Source organism: Asterias amurensis, chromosome 4 (genome assembly GCF_032118995.1).
Source record: "Asterias amurensis chromosome 4, ASM3211899v1".
Classification (NCBI taxonomy): Eukaryota; Metazoa; Echinodermata; class Asteroidea; order Forcipulatida; family Asteriidae; genus Asterias; species Asterias amurensis.
Window position 1 is genome coordinate 27,243,099 of NC_092651.1, and position 15,705 is coordinate 27,258,803.

Below are 15,705 nucleotides of genomic sequence, written 5' to 3' on the forward strand. Positions count from 1 at the left end.
ATACAGTTTTTATATTGATTGTGTTAATTTGTAATTTGGCCAGTGAGTGTCAAGTTTCTATGATTTAAACGTGGACAATAAAACGTGTTCTATTTTATTCTAATGGCCGGAGTGATGGACTTAGAGCTCCGGCGTACTCAGAGCTCCGGATTACCCAATACGGTAGTATTACGTCATGCCATCCGTACACCAAGGTGTAGTAGTCGATTTTAATGCCGTGCCGAGTCGACTGACTGTTTTACCCAGTCTTAGCTGTCATGGCGGCGTCGACAAGAAATTTGTGTGGCGAACGAGTGGAGCGTCCATACGACAGTATTGCGAAAAAAGTATTCACATAATAAAGTATTTGAGGGGCGGGAATTACATAGAATGTTCTTCTGAAAGCTGGAACTAAGAGGGTTTTTGGTTGCCCGTCGAAAAAGCACTCGTACGATAACAAAACAGGTCTCGAAGATTTAGGGGAGTAGTATCGTAGCAGAGCACCGGAGACATGCGACCGCAACGCAGCATAATAATACGTCATCCCGCCGGAGAGCTTGGCACGCACGCCGGAGATCTGAGACCGTGATCACTGCGTGCCAAAATGCCCGGTGACGTCACCCGGAGCTCTGAGTACGCCGGACGGCTGAGGCCGCGACACCGGTCAAAATTTGGGGGTTGCAAGCTTCACAAAAGTTGTCTGATGTAGATGTGATGCATGGTTCCCCCATAGTCAAGGGGTCTGGACATAAAAGGACCCGCCACGGGAACGGGATGTGAGTCAATTACATGTCACCGGTCGGTCCACAACATACAGGACGGGGGTACCTGGGGGGGGGGTACCTCTCGTCGTGCGTGCCTACCGTCGCCTTTACGAAAGCTCCCTTGTTTCCCTTGAAACAAAATCTCAGGGGACAGCTTTATCTGCGACACCGGAAGAAATATATTAAAATTACGTTGTTCTTACGCAGATTTCCCCATAGTACAAACACCCGAGGCCTACCCCAGTACCGACCTGTCACTTGCCAGTGAACGCTGCGCATTGTGTGGTATGAAGCTGTGTTCATTGGCTCAGTTGAAAGCTGCCTACGACGCAGGTTACCGCAATGACCAATGGGGCTTGATCGACATCATTGGACAACTCGCCAAAGTGGCATCCTGCGATAGTTTGTCTCCAGATACATGTTACTCCGTCGTTGAGGGCGGTGTAGGGACAAGCCGTATTCCTTTCACTGAGGCTTATTCAGCTGGATCCAGTCAGTCTTATTGCTGTCCCGTATGCACTCTCTATAAAGGTAAGTCAATCTTGTCGCTTTGAAACAACTTAAATTATTGTTCTCTTTGCCATAAAGCAACAATAAATATGGTCGCCTTTGGATGTATTTTCAGACTATCCTATCTTCGTAACACCGGAGGAGTATCCCAGTGCCGACTTGACACAGGCCAGAGAGCGTTGTGCACAGTGTGATATGCAACTGTGTTCATTGGCTCAGTTGAAAGCTGCCTACGATGCAGGTTACCGTAGTGGCCAATGGGGCTTGATCGACATACAAGGACGAGACGCAATGGTGACGTCATGTGGCAACTTCTATTACTCAAGTTTGACAGAATGTTTCTTTAGAATCGAAGGAAACATGAACTCCAGTGTCATTCCGCACACCCCGAGACCTTACGAGAACTTGTCAGCGTTCTGCTGTCGTGCGTGTAACCTGGATACAAGTAAGATACCATGATCATTGTTACCTGCGTGTATCGTTCAGCGTGTATCGTAATGCCTTGCTTTCACCCAAAGGTGCATGATATTGCTATCAAATCTCTCAAAATTTGGCGGTTTGGAATTATAACATTTTCAAAAATTGATCAAGCGAAAAAAAAAAAAAAAAAAAAAAAAAAAAAAAAAAAACCTAAAGTGCTTCGCTATGGTTACAAGAAGGACATAAGATAGGAACTCGTAATGAAACCAACGGAACGCGATCATTCATTTTGTGGTGTCCAACTTTTTGTTCCCCACAATATCAGACAGTATTTTGTAATAAGATTAACAGCCCAACGACAAACAGGTTATTCCAAAAACTCAAAACAAGCGCCGAGTGAGAGAGAAGTTAAGCACACCCATTTATGAAAGTAAACTCATCCTTCCCGACAAAAAATACGCTTTAAGGGCTTCCTGATTATGGGTGCGTTCGTTTAGCTTCCCTGGGTCGACACCGCTGTGTGGCGAATTTTACTTCCAGGACGAACGTGGGTAATTATCTGCACACGTTTGTCCTGAAAAAAAATAATAATAACACGTCACACACCGGGGTCGACCCAGGGGAGCTAAATGAACGCACCCAATAATAGAGATCAGTGTAAGGGAGCAAGGAAATCGATCGACGCATGCGCCAAACTGAAGTAGTCTCCGTCGTGTAGAGATTGGGAACGTTGTTTTGGTGAAACAACATCCGGTCTGTACGCCAACGGATAGACTTGATTCAAGACCCGTTATTTAGTGAGAGGTCCCTAATCTTATCCGACGTCAAAATGTGGCTATTGTGGTCCCGATATTGTGGTTGTACTTCTTGAGAAAACTTAAAGAGTTCCACGTTGAAAATAAGATCTTAAACCTTTTTTTACCAGTCACTGATTCAAAGTAGTCTCACTTTTTGTTTGATCTGTTATTTTTGGTAATCTGTCTAAACAACATGTAAAGAAACTAGACAGTGTTTATGTTCTCAATTTTCGCCCTGGATTGGCACTGCGTGTTACTGAACTATCCACCCAGCTTGCTGATGCATGCAATGTTAGCTGACACTGTCACCGATTCTTAGTACGTGCTCACTGAATCTTTGTTCTGCCAACCATGTCTCCATTGTGCTACAATAAAGCAACCCTTCATGCACTGAACAACGCGAAAGGAGCAGGTAATCACCATTCTCTACCTGATCCATTATGGCGCCTACTTTCGCACCTTGGTATTCTGACTAACTCTACGAGAAGAGGTTGTCGTGCTGGCATCCACAAAAAACGTAAGATCATGCCAATATCTATGAAACGTCAAACTGTTTGGAACTTACCTGTGCGCAGGGGTGTGGTTGACAATAATCTGACCTGTGTTCCTATCAATCACAATCAGCGGCAGAATTTGATATATGTTCCAGTAATAAGGAAACAACCACTACAACAAGGGACGCAGTTGACCAAGTTTGCTTCGTGGAATGCTTGTTCCATTAATAACAAGGTTGCATCAATTTGTGATTTTGTGTCGGATCATGACATTGACTTTTTAGCCCTTCAAGAAACATGGTTAACTGGCACCGATCGCGACAACTGCACACTAGCCTCCATTAAACAATCGCTGCCCAACTATGACGTTATTCACAAACCCAGAACATCACGGCGTGGTGGCGGTGTTGGTTTCATCTTTAAGCGTGGTTTCACTACTGCCAACAGCAAAACCAGCTCATTCAAATGTTTTGAATGTATGGACGTCACAGTGTCAAAGAAAACTTCCAGCATAAGGATGTTAAACATTTACCGTCCACCTGCATCAACCAAGAACAGGTCATCTCCTGGTATGTTTTTGGATGAGTTTTCTACACTTCTAGAGTCAACTGTTCCTGTACCGGGAGAGGTTGTACTATTCGGTGACTTTAACTTACATGTCAACTCACCTGAAGATAGCTACGGTAAGAACCTTCTACATCTTACAGAAATCGCTGGGTTCCAGCAACACTTCATGGCTGCCACTCACCGCTCCGGTCACACACTTGACTTTATGTTTTCACGCATAGGATCTACCGGGATTTCTGATCCAAACATCACCCAAGGTCTTCCATCTGACCATTATGCCCTGGGCTGTTTACCTTGACCTTCAACGCCCAGCTCCTCTTCTGAGAACACTGCGGTATAGCAAGCTGCGGGAAATTGACCTTGATAGTTTCAAGAGTGACATTGAGTCATCTGTACTACTCTCTCAACCTGCTGTCGATCTCGTCAAATTGACCGACCAGTTTGATACAGTTGAGCAAATCTATCATCATCAGACCCAACTGTTCCTGGTACTCTGACGAGCTTCGCGCCCTGAAACAACTGAAACGACGTGCTGAGCGCCGTTATCGGAACTCCGGCCTAGAGGTTGCCCGACAGATTTATGCTGAGCGTTGCAAGGAATACAGACGGTGCCTTGAGATATCTAAACGCGACTATCATAACTCCCGTATTGTAAACAGCAGCACGAAGGAGCTTTTTCGGATCGTTACCTCATTGAGTGCTCCTGTCGAAAGGATGAAGTTACCTTCTCACCGTTCCACAAATGCTCCTGCCAACGATTTTGCTGACTACTTTGTGGAAAAAGTTTGCACACTCAGAAGTGATCTGGACTCCACAAGTCTCCCAGGTCTGCAATTACATTCACAACAGCAATGCGCATCCTCGTTCTCCACATTTGATGAAGTGTCTGCCGATACAGTTCAGAAAATGATAATGAACTCGCCCTCAAAGAGCTGTCCACTCGATCCTATCCCTACCACACTCCTCAAAAAGTGCATGGACGGTTTGCTGCCAGTTATGGTTCAGATAATCAACTCATCACTTTCAACTGGGGTTGTTCCACTGAGCTTCAAATCTGCGAGGGTCATTCCTTTGATCAAAAACACGAAGCTCGACCAAAACTTGTTGAAAAACTACCGGCCAATCTCACTTCTTAGTTTTATATCTAAGCTTCTGGAGAGGTGTTGCTTGCATCAAATTAACGATTACTTCGCCTGTAACAGTTTACATGCAATCGCACAATCTGCTTATCGACCTCATCACTCCACCGAAACGGCCTTACTGCGAGTTCAGAACGATCTTCTTCTTGCTATTGATCAGCACAGTGAGGCACTCCTCATCTTACTTGATTTTAGCTCGGCGTTTGACACCATAGACCACGCCATTTTGCTTGGACGCCTTGAGAGCCGGTATGGCATAACTGGGACTGCTTTACAATGGTTCAGATCTTACCTGAGTGACCGTTCCCAAACTGTGGCCATTGGTGAGGCTGCATCCTCAGTGCATCACATACCCTGGGGTGTTCCTCAAGGTTCAGTTTGCGGTGCTTCACTGTTTACCTTCTACACAGCTCCAATCAGTGATATAATGACAAAACATTGCATCAATCATGTCATGTATGCTGATGATACTCAGCTCTACTTACTCTTCAAGCCATCAGAGGGCACTGCAGCAGTTCATCGTCTGGAGGACTGCGTGAAGGACATTAAGGAGTGGGCTGTCTACAACAAACTCCAGCTTAATAACAGTAAAACAGAGATTCTTCATTTTAGCTCTCGCTTCCGCAGCTCAACAGATCTTCCACCAGCCATGATCGGTGACTCAGTTGTCGATTATTGCACCGAAGCTGGAAGCCTAGAAGTTGTTTTTGATAGTGAGCTTCGCATGAAGGTCCATGTCAGTAACATCTGCCGAGCCGGATGGTCCTTCATTTACAGGATAGGCAAAATCCGAAGCTATCTAGACGAACCAGCGACACTGAAGCTAATACACGCCTTCGTGACATCTCGTATTGACAGCTGTAACAGCCTTCTTATTGGCCTTCCAACCAATGAACTAAACAGACTCCAGCGCCTACAGAATGCTGCCGCCAGATTGGTCTGTCGAGTTAAACGTCACGAGCATATAACCCCAATCCTCCAATCACTCCATTGGCTACCAGTTTCACAACGGATAATCTACAAGACTCTCATTCTTACCTTCAAAGCACTCCACAACCTTGCCCCTTCGTACATACAGGACCTCGTTCATTGTCATCAACCCACACGCACCCTTCGTTCCGCATCCCTTAACCTCTTGCAACTGCCCTCACCTCCTCGGACATCTACCTATGGTGGCAGAGCCTTCAATATCGCTGCCCCCTCCTTATGGAATAAGCTTCCATCACATCTTAAGGACTGTTCATGTATTGACATTTTTAAGCGTCATTTGAAGACATATCTTTTTAGGCAATATTATTTTAAATAATTGTTTTTTGTAGAGTTGTTTCTACTTTTTCACTGGCTGGTCCAGATTTGCCTTGTAGCTTTTTTGTAATTGTCTTTTTAAACCGTTTTCTTCAGAAACCCTCTGTATTGTAATGTTGTATTTTGTAAATTGTTTTTTTACCTTTGTATCTAGCGCTTTGAGGCCTTATTTGGCAATTTGGCGCTTTATAAATATCTTTTTATTATTATTATTATTATTATTATTATTATTATTATTATTATTATTATTATTATTATTATTATTATTATTATTATTATTATTATTATTATTATTATTATTATTATTATTATTATTATTATTAAATCGCTCAGTGTTTGATTGGTACTAATCTGGATTCAATTGGTTCACTGTATGAAAAAGACTCATGCTCAAAGTACACAAAATAATGCAAGACATCTCTCATCCACTTAACAATTGTTTTACATTCAATAGGTCAGGTATTCGTCTTTCTGTTCCTAGGATTTCACTATGCCGCACCAGACGATCATTTGTTCCTAATGCTATTTACATGTTCAACAACAATGCTAGTACTTGGTAGGGTTTCTAAGGGTTGTTAGAACGTTTTACCATGGTTGTGTATTGTCTTGATGTCCTATTGTGACCGGTTGGCGTTGTTTTGTTTAGTTTTTTTTTTTTTAGTGTGCGGGTCTTTTGTTGCTTTGTATTTCTAACTTAACTTATTTTGCAACTTATATAGTTTTTATATTGATTGTGTTAACTTGTAATTTGGCCAGTGAATGTCAAGTTTCTATGATTTTAACGTGGACAATAAAACGTGTTCTATTTTATTCTAATGGCCGGAGTGATGGACTTAGAGCTCCGGCGTACTCAGAGCTCCGGATTACCCAATACGGTAGTATTACGTCATGCCATCCGTACACCAAGGGAAAGTAGTCGATTTTAATGCCGTGCCGAGTCGACTGACTGTTTTACCCAGTCTTAGCTGTCATGGCGGCGTCGACAAGAAAATTGTGTGGCGAACGAGTGGAGCGTCTGTGCGACAGTATTGCGAAAAAAGTATTCACATAATAAAGTATTTGAGGGGCGGGAATTACATAGAAGGTTCTTCTGAAAGCTGGAACTAAGAGGGTTTTTGGTTGCCCGTCGAAAAAGCACTCGTACGATAACAAAACAGGTCTCGAAGATTTAGGGGAGTAGTATCGTAGCAGAGCACCGGAGACTCGCGACCGCAACGCAGCATAATAATACGTCATCCCGCCGGAGAGCTTGGCACGCACGCCGGATATCTGAGACCGTGATCACTGCTGGCCAAAATGCCCGGTGACGTCACCCGGAGCTCTGAGTACGCCGGACGGCTGAGGCCGCGACACCGGTCAAAATTTGGGGGTTGCAAGCTTCACAAAAGTTGTCTGATGTTGATGTGATGCATGGTTCCCCCATAGTCAAGAGGTCTGGACATAAAAGTACCCGCCACGGGAACGGGATGTGAGTCAATTACATGTCATGTCGGTCCACAACATACGGGACGGGGGTACTGGGGGGGGGGTACCTCTCGTCGTGCGTGCCTACCGTCGCCTTTACGAAAGCTCCCTAGTTTCCCTTGAAACAAAATCTCAGGGGACAGCTTTATCTGCGACACCGGAAGAAATATATTAAAATTACGTTGTTCTTACGCAGATTTCCCCATAGTACAAACACCCGAGGCCTACCCCAGTACCGACCTGTCACTTGCCAGTGAACGCTGCGCATTGTGTGGTATGAAGCTGTGTTCATTGGCTCAGTTGAAAGCTGCCTACGACGCAGGTTACCGCAATGACCAATGGGGCTTGATCGACATCATTGGACAACTCGCCAAAGTGGCATCCTGCGATAGTTTGTCTCCAGATACATGTTACTCCGTCGTTGAGGGCGGTGTAGGGACAAGCCGTATTCCTTTCACTGAGGCTTATTCAGCTGGATCCAATCAGTCTTATTGCTGTCCCGTATGCACTCTCTATAAAGGTAAGTCAATCTTGTCGCTTTGAAACAACTTAAATTATTGTTCTCTTTGCCATAAAGCAACAATAAATATGGTCGCCTTTGGATGTATTTTCAGACTATCCTATCTTCGTAACACCGGAGGAGTATCCCAGTGCCGACTTGACACAGGCCAGAGAGCGTTGTGCACAGTGTGATATGCAACTGTGTTCATTGGCTCAGTTGAAAGCTGCCTACGATGCAGGTTACCGTAGTGATGAATGGGGCTTGATCGACATCCAAGGACGAGAGGGAAGGGTGACGTCATGCGATAACTACTTCGACGTTCCTGGGGAGTGTTACTTTACAGAAGGAGTGAAGGGAAACAGCACCATACCGAACACACCGCGAGTGGCTGCGTACATGATTGGTTACTGCTGTGTTCGTTAACATAAGATTGACTTCGTCAGAAATTTAACATCAATACATAATCCATCTTTTGGTACACGAAGTGATTCGGTAAAAAAGGGGATTGTGTTTGGAGAAAACCGCGACTGAAGTTGGACTATTTTCAAACTCCTGTTCTGGGTATCTGCTAGCTATATTTAGGTTGTATTTATTGGTTGTTTTAAGACAAACAAACAACTGCATACTATTTTCTCACAATGTTAGGCCTTTGTCAGCAGAGAACATATACTGCACAAATATGGGTTTTATAATTGACACAAAGTCTATACAAAAAAGAATCACCATTGGACATAAAATGACACGAATGTGTTCAAAAGTATGACATTGGTGTAATGATACCACCCTAAAGATGTTTATTTGGTTCTCTTTTTGGTATCTTATCATGTATGTTTACTTAGTCAGCCAAAGTTGTATAATACGCTAATGTGGTATAGATAGTATATTTATATCTTTTGTGCACCTTATTACAGTTTGTACAGCATCATAAGCATTATGTCCGATGGAGGGCGCCCTAATTGGCACACACATGTGTGCCAATACCCCCAGTTTTTTGTATACAGAGTACACATCTATAAATTAATTGTGATTAGAATAGGTGTGTGGATATTGTCAATAATTTATACATCTGTCATTTTATTTATAAACACAGCTTATATTAAACATGGCTTGTCCACAGTACACTGCCCACTAGGACATCTTAAAACCCCTAAGCATGACCATTGTGTCTTCGAGCAACGTTGATTGCTTCTCTTCACTCAGGGGTAAAGGTGTACCTGTAAGGAAAGAGTGTCTCATTGTGGTTGTATGGGAGACTTTCCAACGCTGATGGCAGCAGACATACCGTGTAAACTTCCATAGACCTTATCGCAAATACTCGGTACGCGCACAACAGACGTGGAATGAAGTGCATGCTGGTCTAGCTAACTATCAAATTTGGGTACTAGCTAGACCAGCATGCACCTCATTCGACAGTTTGCGCTTGCGCAATGGTATTTGCGAAAAGGTCTATGAACATGCGCGTATCTGAGCACATTGGCTTTACCCGGTAATTCTGCTGTTATTGTCCTAGAAAGTCTCCTATTGGTGCGTAGCCTGAACGTCTGACATCATTCTTCGAGGTTCGTGAGGGGCGCCAGTGACCGGTAACAAAAACCGGCCTGTAGTTTGACATCCCTCATTTCACGTAGAGATACGCGACAACGGGCCGCGGCAGTACTGTATGGGCATGGAAAGCTCATGTTATTGCACATAATGATATCATTGTATCCAATGAAATCGCTGGATCGAGAGCGACGGGGACCTGCGGATAAAGACAGATAGGAACCCAGTCTAATTGGTGCGCTACTTCAAGGCACTATAGAGGTTTCGCAGAGTCGCGGATACGAATACGCATACAGATATCGAACAGTACGCGTTCGCGTCAAATGGGCTGTGTAGTTTTGTTTTGCAAAACTTCTAACGAATACCCTCATCTTGAGGCTCAAGAGGGCGCTATTAACCAAATGGCTGCACCTATGGCCTGTTTAGTCCATTTTCCTTTTTTTCTGAAGCATGGTGGTTAACAAATGTCCAACTTTACATTAAAAAATAATAATCCGCTTCAAAAACATGAACAAAATATACTCGTTGTTTACTTACGTGTATGGCGACAGATTCCCGTTTTGAGCGTCTATTCTAACTTGTGTACAATGATTATACGTCACATGGACCTCAAAAAGTGATGACGTATTATGACGTAACCGTTCACGTAAGAGAATCGGCGACTCTGCGAAACATCTCTACTGGCTGTATATTTTATACGCATTTTATTCAATGTATCAAATTTCAATTAAATATTAGATTGTTGCTCCTATTCACCAATAGATACAGTTTTAAATGGTGAATTCTATCTAGCCAGAAGACGTCATCAAACTTTCACAGTTTTAACTAACTTTGTTTTTGGAGCGGTATTATCTGTAATTTTAAAGCTAAGTGGACTTAATGCATTTGCTTGCTAAGAGCGTGTGTGTGTGAGGGGGGGGGGGTAGACTGTATTACTTTACGGCTGAGCTTTTGTTAACAGTGGTCCATATGAGACACCGTTCAGTAATCTGTGATTTTTTTTTTGGTTTGTTGTAAACGGCGGTTGATTGTTTCAACATTTTAATGTATGCAAAAGACCATTCAAACCCACTGGAAGTAACCCGCAATCTGATTTGAATGACAGTTGCATTTCTGGCAATACAAACATACGCTGTCTTGACCAAGCGATGGTCGTTCTTTTATCGTTTATTCATGGAATAGTATTTGTTTAATTCGTTTCATTATGGTATTTTTCATTCTTATTTGCTTGGGTCGGTGATGATTTCCATTTACAATAACTCTTTGTCATGACTTGGTGGGGGTGGGATGGGGTGAGAGATGCCCTCACCATTTTTGTTTTGCCGTAAGTTGTTTGACTCTACATCCTTATTTTGTTATTCCTTCATGGGATGGGGTAAGCTGTTACCATGGTAACTGTTTGTTTGACATTGGGTAAAACAATGTTAACGTTTTTAAAGTGATTTTTTTTACGTCTTTAACGAAATGTCCTCTTACCTGGGGATTTTTCCCCAAATATATTTGTTTTGTTAGGTATGACTGGGTTGCGTTGTTAAATGCGTTGTAGACATTTTAAAAGCACGCTTTTGCCGGAAGCCATCTTGGCTTGTGTGATTTTATGCCTTTATGTGGGCGTTTAATGGATTTAAGAAATGCAATACTTTTAAAAATAATGCTTATGCTTAGAAAAAGGGGAAAAGAAACGTAGTCTTATAGCGTGAAGCCAACGAATAGTTTTAATTTTACTATCTTCAATTTATAAACTCATATTGAAGAATTTATGATGAAACGATTAAACTATTGACAAAGATGTGCGGACTTTAACCTCTAGGAGATTAAACTCGTTATAACATATCTTTTTAGGCAATATTATTTTAAATAATTGTTTTTTGTAGAGTTGTTTCTACTTTTTCACTGGCTGGTCCAGATTTGCCTTGTAGCTTTTTTGTAATTGTCTTTTTAAACCGTTTTCTTCAGAAACCCTCTGTATTGTAATGTTGTATTTTGTAAATTGTTTTTTTACCTTTGTATCTAGCGCTTTGAGGCCTTATTTGGCAATTTGGCGCTTTATAAATATCTTTTTATTATTATTATTATTATTATTATTATTATTATTATTATTATTATTATTATTATTATTATTATTATTATTATTATTATTATTATTATTATTATTATTATTAAATCGCTCAGTGTTTGATTGGTACTAATCTGGATTCAATTGGTTCACTGTATGAAAAAGACTCATGCTCAAAGTACACAAAATAATGCAAGACATCTCTCATCCACTTAACAATTGTTTTACATTCAATAGGTCAGGTATTCGTCTTTCTGTTCCTAGGATTTCACTATGCCGCACCAGACGATCATTTGTTCCTAATGCTATTTACATGTTCAACAACAATGCTAGTACTTGGTAGGGTTTCTAAGGGTTGTTAGAACGTTTTACCATGGTTGTGTATTGTCTTGATGTCCTATTGTGACCGGTTGGCGTTGTTTTGTTTAGTTTTTTTTTTTTTAGTGTGCGGGTCTTTTGTTGCTTTGTATTTCTAACTTAACTTATTTTGCAACTTATATAGTTTTTATATTGATTGTGTTAACTTGTAATTTGGCCAGTGAATGTCAAGTTTCTATGATTTTAACGTGGACAATAAAACGTGTTCTATTTTATTCTAATGGCCGGAGTGATGGACTTAGAGCTCCGGCGTACTCAGAGCTCCGGATTACCCAATACGGTAGTATTACGTCATGCCATCCGTACACCAAGGGAAAGTAGTCGATTTTAATGCCGTGCCGAGTCGACTGACTGTTTTACCCAGTCTTAGCTGTCATGGCGGCGTCGACAAGAAAATTGTGTGGCGAACGAGTGGAGCGTCTGTGCGACAGTATTGCGAAAAAAGTATTCACATAATAAAGTATTTGAGGGGCGGGAATTACATAGAAGGTTCTTCTGAAAGCTGGAACTAAGAGGGTTTTTGGTTGCCCGTCGAAAAAGCACTCGTACGATAACAAAACAGGTCTCGAAGATTTAGGGGAGTAGTATCGTAGCAGAGCACCGGAGACTCGCGACCGCAACGCAGCATAATAATACGTCATCCCGCCGGAGAGCTTGGCACGCACGCCGGATATCTGAGACCGTGATCACTGCTGGCCAAAATGCCCGGTGACGTCACCCGGAGCTCTGAGTACGCCGGACGGCTGAGGCCGCGACACCGGTCAAAATTTGGGGGTTGCAAGCTTCACAAAAGTTGTCTGATGTTGATGTGATGCATGGTTCCCCCATAGTCAAGAGGTCTGGACATAAAAGTACCCGCCACGGGAACGGGATGTGAGTCAATTACATGTCATGTCGGTCCACAACATACGGGACGGGGGTACTGGGGGGGGGGTACCTCTCGTCGTGCGTGCCTACCGTCGCCTTTACGAAAGCTCCCTAGTTTCCCTTGAAACAAAATCTCAGGGGACAGCTTTATCTGCGACACCGGAAGAAATATATTAAAATTACGTTGTTCTTACGCAGATTTCCCCATAGTACAAACACCCGAGGCCTACCCCAGTACCGACCTGTCACTTGCCAGTGAACGCTGCGCATTGTGTGGTATGAAGCTGTGTTCATTGGCTCAGTTGAAAGCTGCCTACGACGCAGGTTACCGCAATGACCAATGGGGCTTGATCGACATCATTGGACAACTCGCCAAAGTGGCATCCTGCGATAGTTTGTCTCCAGATACATGTTACTCCGTCGTTGAGGGCGGTGTAGGGACAAGCCGTATTCCTTTCACTGAGGCTTATTCAGCTGGATCCAATCAGTCTTATTGCTGTCCCGTATGCACTCTCTATAAAGGTAAGTCAATCTTGTCGCTTTGAAACAACTTAAATTATTGTTCTCTTTGCCATAAAGCAACAATAAATATGGTCGCCTTTGGATGTATTTTCAGACTATCCTATCTTCGTAACACCGGAGGAGTATCCCAGTGCCGACTTGACACAGGCCAGAGAGCGTTGTGCACAGTGTGATATGCAACTGTGTTCATTGGCTCAGTTGAAAGCTGCCTACGATGCAGGTTACCGTAGTGATGAATGGGGCTTGATCGACATCCAAGGACGAGAGGGAAGGGTGACGTCATGCGATAACTACTTCGACGTTCCTGGGGAGTGTTACTTTACAGAAGGAGTGAAGGGAAACAGCACCATACCGAACACACCGCGAGTGGCTGCGTACATGATTGGTTACTGCTGTGTTCGTTAACATAAGATTGACTTCGTCAGAAATTTAACATCAATACATAATCCATCTTTTGGTACACGAAGTGATTCGGTAAAAAAGGGGATTGTGTTTGGAGAAAACCGCGACTGAAGTTGGACTATTTTCAAACTCCTGTTCTGGGTATCTGCTAGCTATATTTAGGTTGTATTTATTGGTTGTTTTAAGACAAACAAACAACTGCATACTATTTTCTCACAATGTTAGGCCTTTGTCAGCAGAGAACATATACTGCACAAATATGGGTTTTATAATTGACACAAAGTCTATACAAAAAAGAATCACCATTGGACATAAAATGACACGAATGTGTTCAAAAGTATGACATTGGTGTAATGATACCACCCTAAAGATGTTTATTTGGTTCTCTTTTTGGTATCTTATCATGTATGTTTACTTAGTCAGCCAAAGTTGTATAATACGCTAATGTGGTATAGATAGTATATTTATATCTTTTGTGCACCTTATTACAGTTTGTACAGCATCATAAGCATTATGTCCGATGGAGGGCGCCCTAATTGGCACACACATGTGTGCCAATACCCCCAGTTTTTTGTATACAGAGTACACATCTATAAATTAATTGTGATTAGAATAGGTGTGTGGATATTGTCAATAATTTATACATCTGTCATTTTATTTATAAACACAGCTTATATTAAACATGGCTTGTCCACAGTACACTGCCCACTAGGACATCTTAAAACCCCTAAGCATGACCATTGTGTCTTCGAGCAACGTTGATTGCTTCTCTTCACTCAGGGGTAAAGGTGTACCTGTAAGGAAAGAGTGTCTCATTGTGGTTGTATGGGAGACTTTCCAACGCTGATGGCAGCAGACATACCGTGTAAACTTCCATAGACCTTATCGCAAATACTCGGTACGCGCACAACAGACGTGGAATGAAGTGCATGCTGGTCTAGCTAACTATCAAATTTGGGTACTAGCTAGACCAGCATGCACCTCATTCGACAGTTTGCGCTTGCGCAATGGTATTTGCGAAAAGGTCTATGAACATGCGCGTATCTGAGCACATTGGCTTTACCCGGTAATTCTGCTGTTATTGTCCTAGAAAGTCTCCTATTGGTGCGTAGCCTGAACGTCTGACATCATTCTTCGAGGTTCGTGAGGGGCGCCAGTGACCGGTAACAAAAACCGGCCTGTAGTTTGACATCCCTCATTTCACGTAGAGATACGCGACAACGGGCCGCGGCAGTACTGTATGGGCATGGAAAGCTCATGTTATTGCACATAATGATATCATTGTATCCAATGAAATCGCTGGATCGAGAGCGACGGGGACCTGCGGATAAAGACAGATAGGAACCCAGTCTAATTGGTGCGCTACTTCAAGGCACTATAGAGGTTTCGCAGAGTCGCGGATACGAATACGCATACAGATATCGAACAGTACGCGTTCGCGTCAAATGGGCTGTGTAGTTTTGTTTTGCAAAACTTCTAACGAATACCCTCATCTTGAGGCTCAAGAGGGCGCTATTAACCAAATGGCTGCACCTATGGCCTGTTTAGTCCATTTTCCTTTTTTTCTGAAGCATGGTGGTTAACAAATGTCCAACTTTACATTAAAAAATAATAATCCGCTTCAAAAACATGAACAAAATATACTCGTTGTTTACTTACGTGTATGGCGACAGATTCCCGTTTTGAGCGTCTATTCTAACTTGTGTACAATGATTATACGTCACATGGACCTCAAAAAGTGATGACGTATTATGACGTAACCGTTCACGTAAGAGAATCGGCGACTCTGCGAAACATCTCTACTGGCTGTATATTTTATACGCATTTTATTCAATGTATCAAATTTCAATTAAATATTAGATTGTTGCTCCTATTCACCAATAGATACAGTTTTAAATGGTGAATTCTATCTAGCCAGAAGACGTCATCAAACTTTCACAGTTTTAACTAACTTTGTTTTTGGAGCGGTATTATCTGTAATTTTAAAGCTAAGTGGA

General features: G+C 42.5%; 1 protein-coding gene across 1 annotated transcript; it reads left to right on the forward strand.

Annotated features, from left to right (window-relative positions):
• Nucleotides 1–257: 257 nt before the first annotated feature.
• On the forward strand, nucleotides 258–13,711 carry LOC139936456 (uncharacterized). Its single transcript, XM_071931272.1, has 8 exons — nucleotides 258–312; nucleotides 951–1,274; nucleotides 1,369–1,698; nucleotides 7,636–7,959; nucleotides 8,054–8,355; nucleotides 8,601–8,607; nucleotides 12,968–13,306; nucleotides 13,401–13,711. The coding sequence occupies exons 1-8, from the start codon at nucleotides 258–260 to the stop codon at nucleotides 13,709–13,711; spliced, it is 1,992 nt and encodes a 663-aa protein (XP_071787373.1).
• Nucleotides 13,712–15,705: the final 1,994 nt, after the last annotated feature.

Coding starts and splice junctions, on each gene's coding strand:
- LOC139936456 (XM_071931272.1), top strand. CDS start 258: ATGGCGGCGTCGACAAGAAATTTGTGTGGCGAACGAGTGGAGCGTCCA. Junction 313..950: donor AGTGGAGCGTCCATACGACA/GTATTGCGAAAA, acceptor GTTCTTACGCAG/ATTTCCCCATAGTACAAACA. Junction 13,307..13,400: donor CGTATGCACTCTCTATAAAG/GTAAGTCAATCT, acceptor ATGTATTTTCAG/ACTATCCTATCTTCGTAACA.